Consider the following 22,178-nt stretch of genomic DNA (forward strand, 5'->3'; position numbering starts at 1 on the left):
ACAGCAAAATTCATCCAATTTTCTGACAAAAGACAGACTGGCTACACCATCCTGTTATCACTCCAGCGCCACAGTGACAAAAAACTTCAATATCTGTCAAAGCAAAATTGATGGAGTGCCTCGAAAATGTCTCTAAAATATCAGCATCCAACATCAAAACATGTCTCAAAAAAAGGGAAAAATATTTTTCTCCTTTGAACACAAATATATCCTCTGCCCACATAACTCCTGTCCTTTGTCGGTTACAGCACTGCTTTCCCAAAATAGCTCCAAGGTTTTGGGCTTTCCTGGCCTATAGAGGTCCGTGTGCAGGGTCCAGGGAGCGATATAGTGTCTGACACGGGCTGGCCATGGTTGAGTGAACATGGGGCCAGTGGGAGTGTCCCATTCCTCTCCCCGAGGGCCACGGGGTCCAACACTGCCAGCACCCTGGCTCCCATCACTACTGGAAATGCCTGCCTGCCTACAGCTGTATTATTGCTGCTGCTCTTGGTCCAGTTCAGTCTGCTAGTGGAGCAGAGTCATTAAAAAATAGGGGATACAGCTATACAGTCAACCTTCAGTCTGACAATATAAGTGGGGGAAAAATACACCATCATTCTTGCTTTTTGGAAAAAAAAAAACAAGAAAAGACAAAACAAATAGCTACCCGACATTCAAACATGGTCAAAAGAAAAAAGAAAAGAAAAATCAAATCAAGAATGATGCTCAGCACCAGGCGATGATACTCAAGTAGCATAACATAACTGAGGACCCTAAAGACTCCTACAAATATAGATGGATTAACACTAAAGACAAAGTATAAATATCCTGTTCTCCAACAACCATCTGCATGTCCTCTGGAAAAAATGGGGGTGAATAGCAGCTAAAATGAGGACTGACCAGTCTACACTGGCCAGGGGCCACTCATGTGTGAGTCAATCCACACTGCAGCAAACAGATCTACCTCCACCTTTTATGCACCCAGCAGGAGGTAACACACACGCAGAGAGGGAGATGCACTGATATCAGGAGTCAGAAGAAAGCCTGTCTGGTCGAGTACTCCAGGGATGCCATCTGTGGTGTATATTCTCTGATAATTCTATGTAACGTGGCTGTGCCGTCGAGGTCCCTCTCAGTCTGGTCGCACCGTTTCATAGATTACATAACAATTCTCCACATGTCCTACAGGGAGGATCCAGTTACTAATCTGTTTGTCTGTGTTCCCAGTTATCAACACTCTTCCTTCTGTCAGTTTGTTCATCTGGGTTGTCCTCTAATTCAGAACAGACCACAGTTCAGATCAAGTGAGGCAGTTACAGTACCAGTACCCAGAAATATATCCAAGTTATGGACTAAAATGCCAAAATGTATCATTAAAAAGGGAAATCTATTCAAGTCAGCAAGCAATATCAATCCATTTGAGATTAGTTTGCTGTCCTTCATTCAACCTCCTTCTTCTACTGTGTGAGATGGGGAACTGTCCATGGTGCTGAATGTGTATCCCCAGCACATGCAAAGAGTTTACTTGCTTTTACTTAAAAGCGTACATTGATACCCTTATATATTATATATATTATATATATATATATATATAAATATATATATATAAATATATATATATAAAAATTATTATATATATATATACATATATATACCCTTATATATATATAAGCAAAAAGGAAACACACCAAAGAACAAGCACTTGACAAATTAGGGTGGGACTAAGAGAAATATGTTTTGTAGTTGCTTTTTTAAATTTTTCTATGGAGGCTGCAGCCTGTAGACCTAATGGAAGAGACTTCCATAGTGTTGAAAAAAGATATGACTCACGCCTTAAATGTTTACCATTAATCAGACTTTGAGCAAACCAGGAAATTCATGTTTGCATGCCTGATAAAAAAAAAAGAAACAGATTTGTCATATCGTCATATCAGCCAGTGATTCCCAAAAATCAAAATGTCAAGACTCCTCATATACGCAACTGTCTGCTGAATTAATGCAGCCTAGCCTCATTACAGCAGCACTTACCCATAACCTACAGAGGCACTGTGTCATCCAGAGCATTACAGCTCAGAATACTAGGCAATTGTGATAAGGAGAAAAAGAAAGTGTAAAAAGTAAATGACACATAGAGACACAATAAAGATGCCCCCCCCCCCCCCCCCCCCCCCACACACACACACATGTGCGTGCATAAATATATGTATACAAATTGAAATCATACTCACCTTTATTCTCTTTGCCTTAGCTTTTTAGTAGCGTCATGGCTGAAAAAAAAGAGAACAAACAAGACTCAAAATATTACATCATACAAACATCTGTGAACACAAATACTGTTTAGTGGTCATGTCAGCATTATCATAACTTTGTTCATTGTCTCATAGACCAGAGCATCATTACAGGCTCAGTAGTTGTTATTGGGTCTCCTCCTCCTTCAGCACCCCTCCTCCTCCTCTGCTCCATCTCTGTGCACCAACCTTGCCATGGCTAACAGGAAGCAGAGGGCACAGCGCTTTATTTAATTAGTCACAGCAGCCGAGTGCTCATGTGGAACCAAACAGGGGAGGCAGATTGGGGTAGTGAGATGGATAGGCACTCTCCCACAGGGCCTTGGCTGTGCTGTCAGAGGAACGTAGATTACATGACAGAAGGGGGAATGAGGAGGGGGGATGTAAATGGCGTCTGTACAGGGGGATCCATCCAACGAAAAGGACTGCCTTCACTTCTAAAGTACCCCTATTTTCTCACAAAAGTATTCCTTTACTTGGTTTCTTTTGTCTAATATGCAAACCAGTCAGCAGTGGGATGATTGTCTTGTTGTGATGCACAGCACTGAGTGGTTTGACTGCTTTTATTAACTGTGACAAACACTCATTATTCCAAATGATTTAGAAGCTGCTATTTTTTCTTCTTCTATCTCTTCTGACAATGATCAGGTGGCCTTTTTCCTCACAGACCAGCAGATAACCTCTGAGAGGTTATGAAAGTAGCTTGCTGTGCAGCACATCCATGATGAGTTACTTCACCAACTTATGGCAAAGGAAGGAAAAAAAGAAGACAACAAAGTTTCTCAGCAACTGGCCTTTTGTACTTTAACCCTTTCTTGTGCTGAGGTTAATAAGTAGAAATATAAGGGAAAGAAGCAACCAGGGGAACTATTTGTACATAATTAGAAAGAATTCAATGTTATGTGAAACCTACATGTATGTATAAGATTCATTTGATCGTTTATGATTCCCATTATTACCCAACCAGTGTAACTTGGCCTTCAACACCAAAACAGCATCTCTCAGGGTTCATCCTCGGAATAAAACACAGTAGTAAAAAATGTAGCTTACTGTCTGCTACTGAACCAGCACCAAACACAAGTGCAGTGCTTGAGCAATGTGTGCGCAACTACTGAGCAATGGTGTGCTGGGAGCTCTTTTAATTAGCGCTCTTGAAGTTATCCAGTGACCCACATCTAATAATGAAGGCAACATGAATGTTCTATTTACATATCTTTAGTCAGTAATGTGTGACCGTTGGGAGAGCCCAGTGGCTGAGTATGTGCTGCCAGTGAAAAGGGAGGGCATGTCAAGCAGAGCTGCCTGGGGGCTGCTTTCCAAGGCCTTCTCCATTCAAACAGTAGTAATATGGAATGGTATGTTATTGACCTGCAGGTCTGTCAAACTGGGTTATGAGGTAAGACTACTGTATGCGATGTTTGAAAAAAACAAAACAAAGCACTGGTTTGATAGTGCCATGTGTCTAAGAGGATTTTTCATCCAACATTATAACTCTACCATCTGCAACCCTTACTTTGTGGCTTAGATTGTGTTTGTAAAATTATGTTGATAAGAAAACTGGATTAATAAAACCCATTGAAACGTGGATCAACATCCATTTTCCTTGGCTAGGCTGAGACGCTTTTTAAGTGATCGAACCTTGAGCAAACTTCCTTTGAAAACAGAGAAAAAAACAGAGAAAAAAAGGCAATAAGCAACTTGGCAAGAACTGTTCCGCAAACTGCAAGAAATTTGTGGATTTCGAAAAATATTTTTCAAAAACTAGGAGAAATGTCCAAAACATATATTTATAATTATGTAATGTGTATGTATTATGTATTATAATTCTATATTTAAATGTATTTTACATAATTACCATTATATTTTCCACCCCCCCCCCCCCTAAATTTTAATTATTTATTTTATTTATTTGCTAGTTTTTCTTCTTAAGTTTCTCTTTTTCTGTTTTGGAGAGAGACCAAACCAGTTTGCTCAGGTCTCAAAGGATAGAAGTGCCCTGTGGTGCTGTTCTTTAGTTTTTTTTTTCTTCCTCAAATTCACAAAAGTTTAAATTAGGCATTTCTTACCAAAACACAAAGGGCCTGATCTTAAACCTGGCGCAAACTGGTGCACAACGCAACACAACTATAATGGCTAGTTTTAGTCTTAGGCACGAGGCATTTTTTTCTGGCCAACACCCACGTTGTGTAAATAGCAAACGTATTTAAGCCCATCTGTCCACCTATGGACATGTAGGTCTTAAAATGAGGTGTGGTCAGGCACATTGCTGTTATGACGCAGCAGAAAGCGATTGTGCCACTGACTAACAAAAACCTAGTCTAAAGTCAATAATGCTATTCAGAGGTAGTGCTTAAATAGGCGCATTCACAGTGTGCTTACACTTTGCTTGTTACACATTCAGGGAGACGCAGCTGGGTTGTGGGTGGGTGAAATAATACATCTTCAATGAGGAAATGTTTAATAATATTAATAATAATTACAACCAAATTTTATAAACCAAAATCTTACATCAATTTCTTTAGTTGTGCCTGCAATTACCCAATCTCCTATAATGCAGTTGTTGTGGTGAAATAGACATGTAAAAATAACTAACTAACTAACTATAACTGTATGTATAATAGATAATATTTCCCCAGGCAATAAAAACAATGCAATTCCACTCTGGACTGAAATATTTAAACAACTTTCATTGCTATGTGAAGAACACAATAGACAGGACAGAGGGGGGATATAATTCGCAGTGAGGTGACTTTGACTCTGGTACAGCTGTCCTTGTTTCTGTCTGTCTGCTCGGGAGTCACCTTTACACAGCCTTAGCTTGCTAGCTTCTTAAAATCATTTAGGGTGATGAGCTACTGGGCTAGAAGCTTTAATATGATTTTAGCAACTGTCATCCATCTTTCAGTGTTGGCCTTGGCGTGAAGAAACCAGAATATGGTGAAGGGTGGAGTTTCCTTGTGCTATCAAGTTTTATAAGGCCTGATGTTCCCAAAAGTTCCACCTTCAAGGGACCTTGCCTCAGTTAAGAAGGGTTAATAAAACCCTTTTTCGCATGGAGCTCCCTTTTCAGAGGGCGTGTCAAATTGTTCTTTCCAACAATTCTTTGTCTATGAAAGAACTGGGTCACTGACTAACACTCTCTTCCAGGGCCTTGTTGCTAAGGCCTGACTCCTTGGAGTCCAGGATTTAGGGAGACAGGGGCTAGTGCACACAAGCTAAAGCCAGCCTCTGACAGGAGGAGCTTCACTTGCGTGACTGCAGCCCCCTCTAAACAGCACATCATGCTCAGATTACTGAACACATTTCAGAGAGGAGGTGGGGAGGTGAGGGATGAAGCCAGCAAGAACTGTGCACACTGCGTATCTCTGCATGTGGATGTAGATTAGTGTAGTACAGTGCTTCTCTCTGTGCGTTGTGTGTGTGTGTGTGTGTGTGTGTGTGTGTGTGTGTGTGTGTTTGCATGTGTATGCATGTGTGGACCTGTGAGTGTGTGTGAAGGGGTTGCTCTTGGCTCCAGCGCCTGCAAATAAACCCAGAATTTGAGCTCCACTGTTTGTTAAACATTATTTGCTGCGGCTGTAAAGGCAACAAAGGGATCCTACCCCATTGCAAATGAACGAGCCCAGGTCCCTAGTTATCACTGGTTATTGTTAAAATCAGGCCGGCTTTGAAAGGAAAGGCGCACTCTCCTTTGGACAGCTCATTAAGATAACACACAAACGTGGCTCCCCATCATCCTGGGTTTATTAAAGTGGGGCTCATTTCAGCTCCTTTGTCTCATGCAGGAACCTCTGGCTTTGTCAGCGCAATTGGAGCCAGATGGCAAAACAAAGCTTCCTGTCTGGAGTGCTTACAGAGTGATCTCAGAAGGCAGAGCCATTAGCTTGACTTCAGCAGCTCACCGCCCACAACGTCCACCTGGATCATCCAGGTGCATGGGCGATGACAAGAGGCAGCAAGGATGAGGGTGTCTGCTGTCTTGTTGCTGGAGTACAGGCATACTACAGTCTCCCAGCTCTATTCTCCATTGCCCTGCCCCTTTCGCTTAAGCTGAACTATTAAGTCTCACTAGTTGTGGGATGGCTGACCCCGCTCCTGGCTGCACAGATCTCTCTGAAACATTCATGAGAGAAGCATTAGAGAGTGAAAGTCATTGTCCCCCTTCACTCAGAGACTCTCCTTCACCTCTCAGCTTATTAAAATCACATGGTATTAACTTTGCCGTTCACAGAAAGGCTAAATAATTCAATCAGACTAAAGAAGGAGTCAAATGAATAACTCTAATGACATTAACGCTTGAGGGAGAACTGCTCAGGACTGCGAGGGGTAGTCGCTGAGGCTGGGCAGGCAGAAGAAGCTTGCTCTGCCTGCTAATGGCGCAATTAATTCTGGACTCATAAGGTCATAGTAAGCAAAATATCACATCACTCTCATCTCAGAAAAAGAAGCACGCATAGAAGCATTTTGTCCTGCTTCACTGGCATTATTAAAGCTAAAGATGGGTGCTAAGCAAAACCTGAACCTTCTGTCAAATGTGAAGTTATAGTAATCTCCTGTAATACGTTAATTATACCGAACAGGTAGAAAAAGAAAAAGAGAAAAGAAAAGTTTTACATTTTAGAAAATATGATTATTTGCTTCTAGCAAGAGGCAGATGAGAAGATCGATAGCACTCTGATGGCTGCGTGGTAAATGTGAAGCTATACAGCCAGCAACTAGCACAGCTTAGCACAATGTCTTCAATCAAGGGGAAACAGCTAGCCTGACTCTGTCCAAAGGTAACAAAATATGCCTAACAGCATCTTTCTAAGCTCACTTAATTGCACACTGCTGTTAAATCTCATTTGTTTAAACTGCGCAAAAACAGAAACATAAAAATGCCACCTTGCAGTGTTACAGGGGTTATGTAACAAACAAACCTCACCAACTCAACCTATAGCGGCAACAATTCTAGCCAATCAGAGAGAGAGTAGGAGGAGTCATACCTTCGCTATCCTAGAAAACAAAAATTTATGTGCTGGACAATATCTAAGCCATGTTTTTAACTTCCTGGAGTCTTGTCATTGTTGGAATGTTGCAGCTACTCTGTGTTTCGGGTAAGTTAACAAATGCTAACATGATATCATGCAAAACTAAGTTGCTACCTGGCTACCTGGTGCCTCATTGGATGCTGGATTGGATTGTATGTTAACATCCCTGCAATACTGGAATGCCTGTCAACAAAGCAAGTTAATCGGGGAGCTGCACTCTTTTTTTTTTTTTGTTTGTTTGTTGTTTGTTTTTTTTTCATTTAAATGCTCTGCTTTAAACAATTGTGAAACAAAATGACGTGAAAAATGAAATCTCTTTATACCGAGAGGCAACATTTTTTAGCTCCTTGTGGGCATTGCCTTTGCAGGGTGTTTTTAACTAGTTAAATGTAAAGGAATAGTGACTTGCCAAACTCTGAGTAACATTAAGTGATGCAAGGACTGTCACAGGTGATGTCTGTCCATTTTGCTCAAAGATCCATCATAAAAATTCAAAGCGACTTATTCCAAGCGACAACAATATGCATAACACATTTCAGCAAGGACTGAAAAATCAATTCTGCTTGGTAAAAAGGATCATTTGAGTGCAGGACACAGCAGCACTATTGTTGGCATTTTGTGGAACTTGTAACTTGTGGAACTTGTTATCATTAAATTTATAGACAAGATAGATTCTACTGTTATAGCTGTAGCTTTGGGGGGAAGTATAATGTAAAACAGCTTGTTGGCATCACTAAATTAGTGCTCTTGTCTCTCTCTCTCTGCCTCAAATACTTACACACACACATATAGTGAAAGAGTGATGCCACTGGGTTGCTGTGTTGAATGGGTTCGGTGCCTGGAGCCCGTCTCATTTCTCACGTGCGTTCATGCTTCATCAGCATTCGCTCACACTTCAGTAAACAACCTTAACATTCAGTTACGTGTTCTGTTGGGTCCCTACCATCCTGCCACCTGGACTCCATTTTGAAGAAGACAGGCTAAATTGTGTGTGATTTCTTTGTCTTTTTGTAACTTCAATGCTCAACCTACAATATGTTTTAGAAAACATATATACAATTCTAAATCAGGCGTGCAGAATTAATTGCCTTGTTTACAGGCTCAGTCTGGTCTGCCTGCCCACTGAAACCACCCTTCAGTGGATAAAATGCACTGTTGTTTGCTCCTGACAGTGTGCAGCATTGCATGATTACACTGCTAAGAGTGCTGGATGCTAAAGATTCAATATATTTAAATTTGATATTATCATTTTTTAGCTCAAGTTCATTTCCAGCTGTGTCCTGACCAGCTTTTGCCATAAGTGCAGCAGTGCTAGCTAAAACATACAGCAGGCCCCTGATGCACGCAGAGGCTGAGGCTTGACCAGGTGTGGATTGGCTGACCTGTCTTTGACTCCTCTTCTTCCAGTTCCTTGGCCTCTTCAGCTGTGGGGAGACAGAGGAGCCATTATCAGTGGGAGCCACAGTACAAAGGCAGGCACGCAATGCAGTCACTTCATCACAAGCCTATGGTGAGCTGATCCTTCACAGCTCAAAAGGACAAGCCATGGTGAGAGAGCTATCTGACAAGGAAGCTCCACACAGTGGTACCCCCGCCACATCATACACACACGCACACACACACATACAGAGAGCCATATCCACCCCTTAACCTCCAATCCAGCCCTTTCGCAAAGACAGTAATCACATTAGGCTTTAGCTGCTGGCTCTCTGAAAACCCACTGTCAACAGAGTTAGGGAAGCAAACAAGTGATGGCTGTCACACTTACATACACACGTGACTTGCATGTGAGCACACACATATGGGCTAAAAATAGGCTTGGGACACAGAATCCAAGGGACTGATATTAATGTTATGACACAATTTTCACAGCGATTGAGCCTGAAATCCACTGTTTAGTGTTTGATACATGAGATTAAACTGTTAATTGGACCAAATTAAATGGCAAGGAAAAACAATTCATGTGTTTATATTCCTAAATATTTGCCTGATTGTCTTTGACTTTGACAGCACACCATATAATCCTTCTTATCACAGCAGAGGAACATGCTGAGTTTCCAGATACAGCGGCATGAATACCCACACCATATTCTTTAGTTTCTCTTTCTCTGTAATGCGGTGTTTTGAAATCAGATTACCTATTACAACAGTATTAATTTAATATTCACAGTATATATATATATATATATATATATGTATATATATATATATAATTACAAGTCACAAGTCCCTTTTACACTGCCTGTTCAATGTGGGAATATTGCTGTTATACCGCCTCGCTGTTCTTTACACACACATACAGAGAGCCAAAAAGAGGGCAGAGTTGTCTCGCCTTTAAGTCAGCAACAGAGGTAATAACACTGCTGAAATGGTGTCTGTGTAAACAGGACAGGACCATGGGCAGGACGGGTGTGGCGTTTATCTATCTATTTATTTTTTTAAGATTATGTTTTGGGCTTTTTTTTGCTTGACAGGGGAGAGAGAGAGGGTATGACATACTGGCAAAGAGCCATGGGTTAGAATGAAACCCATGGCCGCTGTACCTGACGTAGCCTTTTGTACATGGGGCATCCGCTCTAGCAGAGATAATGGATGCCCTAGGTGTATTGTTTTGACGACATAATATATGTGCAACCCACAGAGAGAGATGTAATAAGCAACTGTTAGCAGTGAGTGGCTAACTCAAAGAAGAGGAATGGCTGCTGTGAATGTTCACAAATTGGCAAAACAATGGGGTCCAGAAGCTTCTTACCCCCCAAGAAGTGAAATGAGACCGGTAGCCATATAACAGGGATGGTAAATTATTGTTAATGCCATGTTATGCAATGTAAATGTTATTATTTAGAGCGCACTGCTGACGTATATATTATTTTTCACATTAGAGGCTGGTTTTAAACGTTATGCCTGTCACGCCTCTTTTGATTCTGCCATGCTGGCATGCTGTCTAAAATCACAAAGTGGAGTGGCATGATGCTGCAGTTGTTTGGTTCTGTATGAAAATGCAAAGGCAGCAAAAAAGACAGGACTTAGTAGCAGCTATATAGCGCAATCTATGTGTAAAAAGGGCTATAGTTTAGATAGTTCATGGTATGGTTTTGGGCATATGGCTTAAGATTTTGTCTGCAGACAAAATTTGATTTTTTGTGGGCAACCTTTAACTGAATGTCTAGAAAGCCACTTTGAGTTAACCTGTGAAAATTGTGTACACTTTGAATGCAAAACCCACAAAAGCACCTTGGAAAAAGCATTATACCACATATCCTCACAACTGTGGTGTAACATTCACATAGTTGTGTGAGCCTGTTTACCTTCACTGCTTCATTCAAACACCTCCACATCGACCAACAGTCCCACCACTGTGGCAGCAGCGGAAATACCTTTGGGGGACAGGGCTTTGATAGGAGAGTGAGGCTCATTTAAAGGCACCTTAAAGTCGGGGTGAAGATGAGGGCATCCACAAGGCAGGGAGTGAGAACTGCTTCCCTTGTACATTCAGAGTGCTACAATTTTATGCCCCTATTGGCTGCATCCCAAATGTGTGGGGGTAAGAAGAAGGGTGGTTATGGCTTATGCACAAAAGCTGGACAAACCACATAAAAGACGAGAGAGTCGGGAGAAAAAGAGCTACTCAGTGAAGCCACAAGGCTGTTACCGTTCGTCATCATCCTCCCTTCTGCCTCTATGTTCCTGACACAGAAGTGGTGCAGCACTGTTGCTGAATCTCTTCAAACACTGCTGTGACATCATGAGTGTTTCAAATCCAAGCAAAAGCAAATGGCCTCTTAGTAAACCTATAGTACTATAAATACACTGATTACTGGGCCTAATTAATTCTTCTTGGACCCCAGAAACAGCAGAGCCTTCTTCTTCTTAAAACCTTTATGCACACTAAACATGAGGCTTAATGACAGCAGTGTTTGTGCTGCGTAGGTTTTAATTCATTTTCTCTCCCTTTGAATATCAACTCTTGATGACAGAAATGAAGCAATTTCGCTCTTTTACAAAAGAAAACAGGAGGAACAGCTTTCATGCCAATATTTTGATTATTTATCCACATGAGCAAAACATATTTTAAAAGACATTGAAAGGACAACTTTGCCAATGTCTCAACAATGTTGAGATTTGGTTGGAACACACAATGTGAAAAGACGTCTTTTTCAGGTTGTCACAAAACTGATGTTTAAATTTTATTGGGACGTCTTGATTGGATGTTCAAACAATGTCATTTAATGTCTCATTGCTTGGTTGCTTTAATTTGATCTTATTTTCATGTATTAGGGCTACAAGTGGTCTTGAACGGATGTTTATCTTGGGCCAAATATGGATCAGATCGGACAGACTAAACACAGCACAAATTTTAATGACTATTTTTGGCCTAAATTGAAGCTGTAGTCTCTAACTTTTATTAAAATTAACTTTCTATGTGTGAAACTGTCACTATATCCACACAGCACTAAATGAGACAGATAATCTGTAAAAACAACACCAAACATGTTCCTCCTCCTCGTAGCACTTCTAATGGCAGAATTTGCCATGGCTGAAGGAAAATGACCAATCAGAGTTGAGGAGCCTCTAACACAGCTGTCAATCACTGCTGCTGAGCTGCTGTCAAACTAGTGTTGATCATATCAAGATTCTGTTACTGCATTATTTCTCGGCTCAAATGTTTTCAGAAACATATTTTGTGTGTACTTATTAGCTGTAAAACGAGAACATTTTTGATTCAGCCAACATGTTGAAGAAACCTGAGCCAAAACAAAGAACCACCCACCAACCAGATCAAACTTTCTCATTATACAGCAAAACAGTACACTGAATTATGTTTCTGAAAACATAGTAGACGAGAAATAATCTGACCGCTCTATTGCCTTGTAGTACTATGAATGGCCTTACTATATGTGAATGAAAACAACCAATCCAGCCGAAGAGTCTTTACCCAGCTGTCAATCAGTTTAATCACTCTTGGTGAACTGTGGTCAAGCTGTCAAATTAGGCAGCACTGATCAAATATGAATCAAGATTCTGTTACTGCATTAGCTATTTCTCTCCTCCTGTCCAGTTTTTTTGCAGCAATATTGGATAGAAATAAGGAAGCTATAAACAATACTTTTCAACGCTTGCTGATTTTGGGCCCAGAATGATTATTACTTGGCCGAACACCAAGGCTACTCCCTAAACAAACTGACCTTTTTAAAGTACCTTTTTAGGATTTTAAGAGTAGTGGCACTGATACAGATAACAAAAAACCCCAAACAAACTGGTTGAAACCAGCCATAGCTAAGCAAATCGAAGGATGAAATTAATGGGATTGTTAAAACGGAGATGATAAACCACAGCATTAATATTCTAGCTAATCTATTCAATGCAAGATGGGAGAGAATACAGAAATCAGGTATGACACAGAAGTAAAAAGGCAGGGGAAAAGAGGGCAGAGAGGAAAGGAAAGAATGGAAAAAGAAAGGAAAGGAATATGAATATTCTACGATACCTCCTGAATGAAACCAATTCTTGTATACAGTTGTTTTTTCTTATTAAACCCCTTTAAGCATATGTACAATACATATTAAACTATATGCTATATTCAATTATTTGTGGGCCACTCTTTTCTTCAGTTTCTATGAGAAGTAACTCCTGCTGCAATCTCTCTCTCTCTCTCTCTCTATATATATATATATATATATATATATATAAAAATATATATATATATTTATATTTATATTTATATATATATATATTTGACAGCTGAGTTACAGACTCTGATTGGTTGTTTTTGGTGTGCTGCAGTTGAATGCCATAAGAGGCAATAGAAAGAGGACAGGCATGATTTATTTATTTTTTTTCCCACAGGCTATCTTTCTCATGTACGGCTTTCAGAATATAGTGTAAGTTTCAGCAGATATGACACAGTTATTTTCATAAAATTTTCCCACTGTAGCCTTCAGGCCATGACAGGCAAAGCAGGTTTAGCCCCAAAACCAATATCTATAGACATCTGGTTGTCATTGCCATAGACTTGTGGTGAAGAAAATCTATATATTTGTTGTTTCATGTGAGTCACATGCACACAAAGGTGATCAATCACAGCATTTGGACTGTGGTAAACCCAAGGGTTAACCCCTGTGAAACATATGCACCACTGTGGTTAAAACCCTTTGGGGAAACACTGCTTCCCTCATGACTTTCATCCATCACACAGGGGAGATCTGTCCCATGTCACCTACAATGATACCGAAGCGTAAGTCTGATTAAATCATACGCCTATCTAAATGTAAAATATGCTTTGCAGAATGGAACAGCAGCCCTGGATAGGTCACTGAAAGCATGTATTAGGTGCATTGTTATTATGTAAGGGAGGACAGAGGGGAGGGATGAAAGAAAAAAAATCACAGAGAACAGAGCGATGCTGGTGTTGAGATACAACACTGCCCCTGGAATTGAGCCTCCACAAGCTGCTCTGCTCTGTTACGATACACATTTGAGTGCTCCACATACATTATGACAGGTAAGAAAAATGACTTACTCACTTCTCGACTTTTACTGACCCTTCCACCCTTGCTACCCAGACACGGTGAACTAAGAGTCAACTTCAATCTGGCCATACCCACGAACGCCATTAAAAGATAAGACAACCACAATTAGGTTGCACTTCTCTGCTTCCTGCCTCCCCACAGCTCTGGGTATGTGCACTGCAATCCTATTTTAAGCCCCTCCACACATCTGTATTCATATAGTATCATTCTATCATCAGTATAAGAGTCTGCATGATATGTGAATAAGTCAGCGTTCCCACTCTTCGGTGCTCGGAAAACACCAAAGACTGCAAAAGCATTGCTGGCAGGACAGAATAGGACTTTCAATAAGGCGGACAGAGGATGACCACATAATCAATCCCGCCTTCGGTGTTAGGGCTGCAGGCAGGAAACGCAGCTCCTATTCCACCAAACTGAAGAAAAGGGCCCCACCACCCTGGGAGCCTTTTTTGCCCGTGGGAGGAACTGCATTATATTCCTTCTCTTTCCATTTCATTTGATTTCATATGTTCCATGGAGCTATTTACTCTTTCCTCTGAGTCTGTGTCACTTCCATATTTATTTTTAAACCTCTGGGCCCTGGTGCAGACACTGGCTGACCTTTATTTAAATGTCTCCTCCACTCTGAGCGGATCTCATTACAGCAGAGCTGGTGGCTCTGCACTATCTTTCTCATTTCAAAACTTTTTCTCTTTGCACTTGCGGCGATCCTCAGCCATTCGGCGTAACGCTAATTACTGGACCCGAGTAATGATGTTCCTCTTTGCTGTAGATATGTGTCCCACCATCCGAGATCCTGCCTATACGCATTAAGCAGAACTCCCTCTGGATTCTCAAAGTTCCTTGAGCAGTTTACATCTCATCTCAGCCTTTCTGCTCTATCTCTCTCCTGCTCTCGTTGCGCCTCCCACATGATCTCGGCAACATGTCGCAATTATGCATATCATCTACTGGCCCACTATGTGAAGAGTTTAAGGAGTCATTCTGCATTTAAATGAAGGCCCAGAGAAGGGTTGAAAGGGCCTGAGAGCATGATAGGTTAGCATCCATTATTCAGCAAGCCCTTGAACTGTATACGCGGCAGGCAGAGAATAAAACAGGAAGTCATTTCATGACTTTATTTTTCGTGCATATAGCACCAAAGTTGCTCTGAGATTCACACTGCATATTGCCTCTAATATAGGCAAGTCAGCCCAAAAAGCTTTTATCTAAACTTGAGCATTAAACATGGATTTTTAAGAGAGTCATCACCAATGTATTGTACTCCTTGTGAGAATATACACTGGTGCTGAATGTGCAGAGCCACCTCTCTCCCCTCCCCTCCTCTACCTTCTCTCCTGGCCTCCTCGCAGCTCTCCTTGATCTTCCTGCGGCAGACAGCAGCCAGGGCGATGAGCAGCACCAGCAGACACACGGCCAGGCCAACAGTTACCCACAGAGCCACCGGGGGGAACGCGATGTTCTGACCTGAAGCAAAGGGCAGAGGGAGGGAGGGAGGGACAGGGGGGAGAGTCTCATTATTCACTCTTGCAGAGCTAAAATAAGAGCACAAGTGTCACGGCTGTATCCATCACCATTATTTCACCATTTGACAATTTTTGCTGTTAGAGTCCGTTGTCATAAAACCCCTAAATTATCCGGACTGTAGAACATGAAGTGCAACGTGATGACACTGATGATGATCACCGCCGTCATCATCTCCGTTATTGTCGTCAGGCTCGTCATATAATCTCTGCATAAGCTTTGACTTTCAGAGAGAACGGGAGGCTGCCGGAGAAAACCGAAATGAGCGTGAACCTTTGCTTAATGTGAATGGAGTAAGAGCTTCTTTACTAGTGTCCAATTAAGACACTTGAGTCACTCAATTGAGTCCAGATGGCAGATAGCTAAGCAGTCGCACAAGACTGTGTTGTCGTTTCACTCAAACAGCATTGGCACAGCATTAAGAGGATGTTGGCGCTAACTATCCCTCCCCCTGCCTTCTGCTACACATTTCTCAGATGTCTGAAGTTCTGATGCGTTTGCTTTAATATTCTATAACTTCCTAATGTCTACAATATAATTTACACTCTGCAAGGAAATGAACCGCCAATATTCAGTAATATATTTTAAACAGGAACAAGTTAAGGTTTTTAATGAGTATAATGATAGCACATCTCTCAGACCGCACTACACTAAAATTACTTTGGAGACAATTAGATATCAAAATGAGTGACAGTATGTTGGCAAACTGCAATCTGATGATGAGGATACAAAAAATGGTCAGCAGGACAAAAAAAAAAGATATCATAGACACAGCCAAATTTCCCCAGGGTATTCAAACTGAACAGAGGGAGGAGAAAAGAAAACAGCAGAGCCACTAAATAGCTGTGAGCCTGGCTGTAGCACAAACAGGCCTCCCTCAGAGAGAGTGCCCGCTCTGGGCAGATAATAATAATAATAAAAAAAAAGACTGAAAAATGACTGGCATTGGAAGGAGGAAATGATGAAGCATCTGTAAGGACTTGGCATCAGCTATGCAGACAGGCAGACAGGCTATAATACCGCCCGGCCAAGATGGAGGGCAAATAGAGGCGTCCTTTTTGGAGGTGATCAATTCTCAGATGGAAATCCAGTCCATCTGATACTGTGAAGCAAATGTACCTGATTGTCCTACGAAACAGAGTTAATGAAAGGCCACAGATGGCCATAGAGGAGAGGAGGAGGAGGAGGGACACGTACTCGCCAATGATACAAAAGGGTCATTTTAAAAAAAAGCCAGTTCAGCCTTTATTCTGTTGTTGTTTTTGGCCATGCTTGCAGCTTAGGATGAGTCATAATAATTTTTGTGATCCCTTAACTTTTCATCTAGCATAGCATCGTCACATCAAACTTGTAATTTGTCCAATATTTTGGTTTATGATATCTGCAAAGCTGAAAGCATTCCCATCAACCTCAACTGTGCTTTGTATTTAGGTGCTAATACGCCTATGTTAGCATGCTAAAATGCCTAACTAACATGATTTACATAGTAAACATTATGCTTGACATCACTATGTTAGCAAAGAACTGATAATACCCTGTGCCCAGCAGTGCCTTTCTTCTGGGTGCCAGTCTGTACAGAATAAACCATATAAACCAGAAGAAAACAAAGTTAAAGTGCACACCAGGATACTCAGATGACACATCAATTATTGACAGCTTATATTAAAACAAAAAGGGGAAAAAAAACAGCCATGCACCACCTCCACTGACAGACTGATAGCTCTCTCTTGATTCTGTGGGTAGTGGTGCATGGTCCTTCTGTACGTTCTTTTTTTTTTTTTTTTTTTTTTTTTTTTAATATAAGCTGTCAGTAAAAGTATCATCTTGAGTATCCTGGTCGGTTTGATTTTCTTTGGATCACTATGTTAGCATTCCTGCTTACATACTGAAGCTTGAATGGCTGTAGACCCTGGGTCTTTACCAGGGGGTCCACGGCCCCTTGATGGTCCTCAGAGTTACTGCAGGAAACAGCCAAATTATTATTAACATTAGTATTCTCAACGAAAATATGTCTGAAACTTCAAATTACCATGAATCCAACATACTAATAAGGGAGATAATTTGACCTATTCTTGAAAAAACAAACAAAAAACAATACTACACAACACTGATAGGCATGATAGGCTACCGGTTTCCCAGGAATCCCTGTGTAATCATATATGCTAGCTAATGCTAACTCAGTGTGCAGCACTGGTCCACAACGTTGAGGTGAACTAGTTAGCTACAAATTACGTTATTCAAATATATTGGCCAATGTATTTATTATTTTAAATGTGTATGATCATTCTTGTAAGCAACAATGGATCATTTTGTAACTTAGAACTAGACTCTTATTCTTATTGCTACTCTATGGCATTAACAGATATATTACACAGAGGCAATAGTTGCAATTAAATGACATGTTACACATTTCAACAATCATAATCTAATTTTAAGGTCACCGTAGTCTGCTTCACCATATCTATTTCAAGAGTGTGTTTCGATACACAAGGCACTATAAAGAGTCCCTGGTTTTGCTACCGCAAAGCAGAATAAACAGCCAAATGTCACAGAGAAAGGATAAAATCTGGAAAGTCAATCTTGTCATTTTGATGAAGCTGCGTATGCCTCCCCAGGCTAGTCATGACTGATGATGCTGTGGCTCGCTGTCTACCGAGCCCTTCACTCTGTTATATTTAAAGAATGACCATCTGAGAGCCACTTCGTACCAACAGTGAAACCACCAAACATGTATGAAAATAGGAATAATCATACACAAGCTGCTCACGTCCTTGAAGTCAGAAAAGTAACAAATATGTCTAGCTCTTTGTGACGAGTAAAGGAGACGCTGTGCTCTTTGCTTCCATTGTCTTTCTCATTCTCTTTTTATTCTCACACCATCCTACCACACTCTCTCTCCCTCAAGGCAGACTGATAAAGACAAATGCCATAGTCGGCTATCATTGCTACGCCGGGGCCCAAAGGGCTGCAGGATCATATTTTTCTTTTTCTCTTGTTTGATGATGTGATTTTGTTTTCTTCAGAAATAGATTTGTCTCTAATGGCTCTGTTTACCTATCCTCCCTTTCCCCCTTTCCCTATTCCCTCTGTGCAAGGGTAAGGATGGAGTGCTTTGGGCTGCACTGTCACATTACCTAGAGTCTGCAGACTTAGAGCTGCAACAAAGAGGGTAAACTTCACTTCACACACTTTATGTTTTCTAGGTACTATGAATGTGTCGCACACATCAGAATAAACATCAACAAACTGGGAAGTGTGTCTGTAACGAACTGACATAATATGATAGTGGATGAAACAAGATGTTTATGATGACTGATTTAAATGCCACACACTCACCAGGGTGTCTTTACTTCCTGCCACTTTTTGCTGATGTCAACACTCAGTGCCAGTTGACAAGTAAACATGAAATGGATATGGGCTGAATATGCACCCTGTCAGTGTACACAAAATAACACTATAGATTTAGTAGATCTTTTTTCATTTTTTGTCATAGAATTACTACTTGAAGTATTGATGAAATTCTGCACATTTCAGCACATTCAGCATTTATGAATTTTGTTTTATTAGATTCTATATGTGTAATGTGTGTCAGTAAAACTGCACTTGGTAAAATTTGCTGTTTGGGCACTGTCTGCAGCAGCATGCAGTATAGAGTTTGCTGCCACCATTATCTACGAATCCTCCCTATCGCCTTATTGTGACGTCACAAATAATCTACGACGATTATTTTCATATGTGTGTTAATCATTTTTGGCCATGTAAAATGCCCAAATAACACGTAGAGTGACGTCTGTCCCATACATTATTGATAGATCCAGTAGGTGGACACACATACAGGAACACCTGCTCATATCCAATATAATAGCCTACTTAAAATGTTCACATTCTGTGTCTGCGAGGCCCTGAGTTAACACTCTGGCAGCTTTAGAGGCTATAAAATGCTGCTGTTGCATTATGTTCTATTATATTGTACATATAATATGATGTGTTATTGTGTCCATCCCTCGAAGCTCTTTTGTCGCTGAGCACTATCAAAGTTATATAAAAAAATGATACATAATGAAAGTGTACAACTGGTAGCCACAAATGTACCCTCAATAATGTTTGCAACTTTTTTTACAGGTTATATCGACCATACCTGGAGCGCATCCTCTGCTGTTACTTCTTATAGGTGTTGCTTCACCGTAGGTGTTTTGTGTATCATAGGAGGCCACAGCAGACTGCTATGGTAAAAATAGATATTTAATGGGGGCAGGCAAGAGTATGATAAAACACCACCTCCATATGGAGCCTCTAACACAGGGCACATCACCAGTGAGAAATGAGACTCCCTTAGTCTCTGGAAGACACTATAGGGGACTCGCGAGGGGCCAGCTTAGGTATTGTTTGGGCTTCAGTGAATGTGAGAGCCAAGATTTGCAGGCATTTTTACAAGCCTGAGTGTTTTCTTTCCAGCACCTTTGGTGGAATAAAGTGCTCCTAAGACTCCCTTGCCTGTCATCTTGGTTCAGCAACATGAAGACAGTGGAGATCAAAGCTGCTTTCTCTCCAACTGTCAGCCCAGTTTTACCTGCCTAGAAGAAACCTAGCCTCTTAAGCTGTGACCAAAGGAGAATAATGTCCCTTGACAGAAGGATGGCTTCAGGCTAAAAAGAGCCTCAAGGCTCATTGTAGACAAGCTGGAGGGATGAGGAAGAGGAGAGGAAGAGTCAATTAGGTTTTTCTTTCATTGTCAGGATGAACAACCTGACCTTATTCTGCCTGCTTGTGAAAAAAAAGAGGAAAAGAGAAGGGGGGACCTATAGAGGAGAGCGTTGATCAGAGAGGAGCAAGGTGGACCAGAGGCTAGCCCAGGGGTTGAGCAGCAGAAGGGCCCAGCCCTGCTGGAGGGCCTCTACAGCCCTGGAGACCAGAGAGGCAGAGCCAGGCCCGGGACTTGAAATAGGCTTATATATCTCTTTAACAATGAGTCGCATGGCGGAGATAAAGACATTCATTCAGACAATACAGTAAGGCAGGGAAGAAACTGTAAAGTGAATGAGATATAAAACTCAGTGAGACAAAACAGGAGCTCACACTTAAATCACATTCACCCAACACAGGCGAGGTGATTGATGCATACTACCTCAGCGAGTGCAAGCAGGCTCGCCGACATTGGTGATTTAAACTTCTTTATTCAGTGTCTGTGTGGCGCCACTGATCTCACAGGAAAGAGATTGGCAGAAACAATAACAACGGTGCTAATGGAAAGAAGATGGCCTCTGTGTCAGAGGACACGGATTAGCCAGAATGAAAAACATGAGCATGAATATTAGGATTACATTGAACGAATGACTTTGAATTTGTTTCAGCTTCAGTTTCAATTACCGGCCTTTATTATCAACCTTCCAAGGTGTCCATCAAAACCTCTGAACCCTCCCCATTCAGCCTCAGCATGAAAAGCTTGTGACCACACAGGCACACCAGCTGCTCTCACAATATTTCTAGGGAACACCTCTCCTCTCCGGGAGAGGACAAGAAGCTCACTTGTGGAGGGAAAACTTGGCAAACTGAGATGGATGACGGCAGGTTTTTGTCCTGTCAGCATCTTTGCTCTGAGCCTTCTCTCCTCTTTTTGCATTTCAATAAATTGCTTTTCAGCGAGATGCTACCTCACTGTCTTATTGGCATGCAGGGAGGCAATGTGCTCGTCTCTAGGGCGACCTAGCGCCCATTTACTTACACAATTTGTCTGACATTATTGCCCTTCCCTTGACGCCATTGGGCTCGTGGCAAACACGAGTGTATGATGTGCAGACGTGCACATTAAAACAGAGTAATGGCTCTGCATTTATAGGAATAAAGTTTCTAACAGCCCTCTTTTTTCTCAGTGGGAGAACTATAAAAGCCATCTGGTGGTGGTGGTGGGGGGAGTGGTAGAGGGTGAGCAGGAGAGTCAGGTGGATGAGTTAGTGAGTCAGTGAAGGTTGGAGGGATGGGGTAAGCGGGTGAGTGACCGAGTGACCTGAGAAGGTGAAAAAATAAGCAGGTGGATGAGTTTGTGGGTTTGCAAGCAAGCAGGCACTGAGCTGGTAACTGCGTGAACACTGGACTGGGCTGGAATCACAATGAGGTTCTGTGGTATTAGTCCACTCTCAACTCATAAGCTGTCTCTCAGACATGTCAGGCTGCTACTGACCTTTCTTTAGTGGAAAGTTGGCTCAAAGTCCACAGGTATTCTGCCTATAGGGCAGCGCTATGGATTTAGAATGATGAGTCAGTGTCAGTAAGTCAGACTTTAGTCTGATTGATCTGCAGGTGTGAATATTCTCTGCCACCCAACGGTGGCACATTACTGAGAAAGGTTACAAGGAGACATAGAGACAGACTGAGCCTGAGTTACAATTGGCAGGTCAATGCAAGATATGGATCTGGATCATTGTGGCTGCTCATACAAAACAAGAGAATGGGGCTACTGGCTAATGAGTGACTTCCGAGCAATAAAGAAGTGAGTTACCAGTGTAAATCAGTAGTATCTAGACGTCTGCGAAAGATGCTTACAAAGGCAGCTACATTTTTGGAACATTACAGACTTTGGTTATTGAATATCGCTTTACGATATTTCAAATTAAAACTCCAAATCTTCCCAGAACTTGGCTATGACAAAAGTTTGAGAGAGGTTATTTATACCCACATCACATAAGTTCAGGGCTATCAAAAGACAGCAAACATAAGGAAAAAAAGTAACGCTTGCACACTTACTCAATGCCACACAAGTTTAATGATGACAAGGTTTCGATCCTTTTTGGATTTTCGTCAGGTCAAATATGTGACAAAAGTTTGAT

At 41.4% G+C, this 22,178-nt stretch overlaps 1 protein-coding gene across 1 annotated transcript in view; it reads right to left on the bottom strand.

Annotated features, from left to right (window-relative positions):
* cd276 (CD276 molecule) overlaps nucleotides 1-22,178 on the bottom strand; it is a 74,486-nt gene that overhangs the window by 10,896 nt on the left and 41,412 nt on the right. Inside the window, exons 5-7 of the mRNA XM_042514260.1 lie at nucleotides 15,160-15,297; nucleotides 8,683-8,724; nucleotides 2,211-2,249 (exon numbers count right to left, since the gene is read on the bottom strand). Coding sequence (XP_042370194.1) covers nucleotides 2,227-2,249; nucleotides 8,683-8,724; nucleotides 15,160-15,297 — 203 coding nt within the window. The 3' untranslated portion in view covers nucleotides 2,211-2,226. The remainder of the gene's footprint in view (nucleotides 1-2,210; nucleotides 2,250-8,682; nucleotides 8,725-15,159; nucleotides 15,298-22,178) is intronic.

The sequence above is a fragment of the Plectropomus leopardus genome, chromosome 1 (assembly GCF_008729295.1).
Source record: "Plectropomus leopardus isolate mb chromosome 1, YSFRI_Pleo_2.0, whole genome shotgun sequence".
NCBI classification, from domain to species: Eukaryota; Metazoa; Chordata; class Actinopteri; order Perciformes; family Serranidae; genus Plectropomus; species Plectropomus leopardus.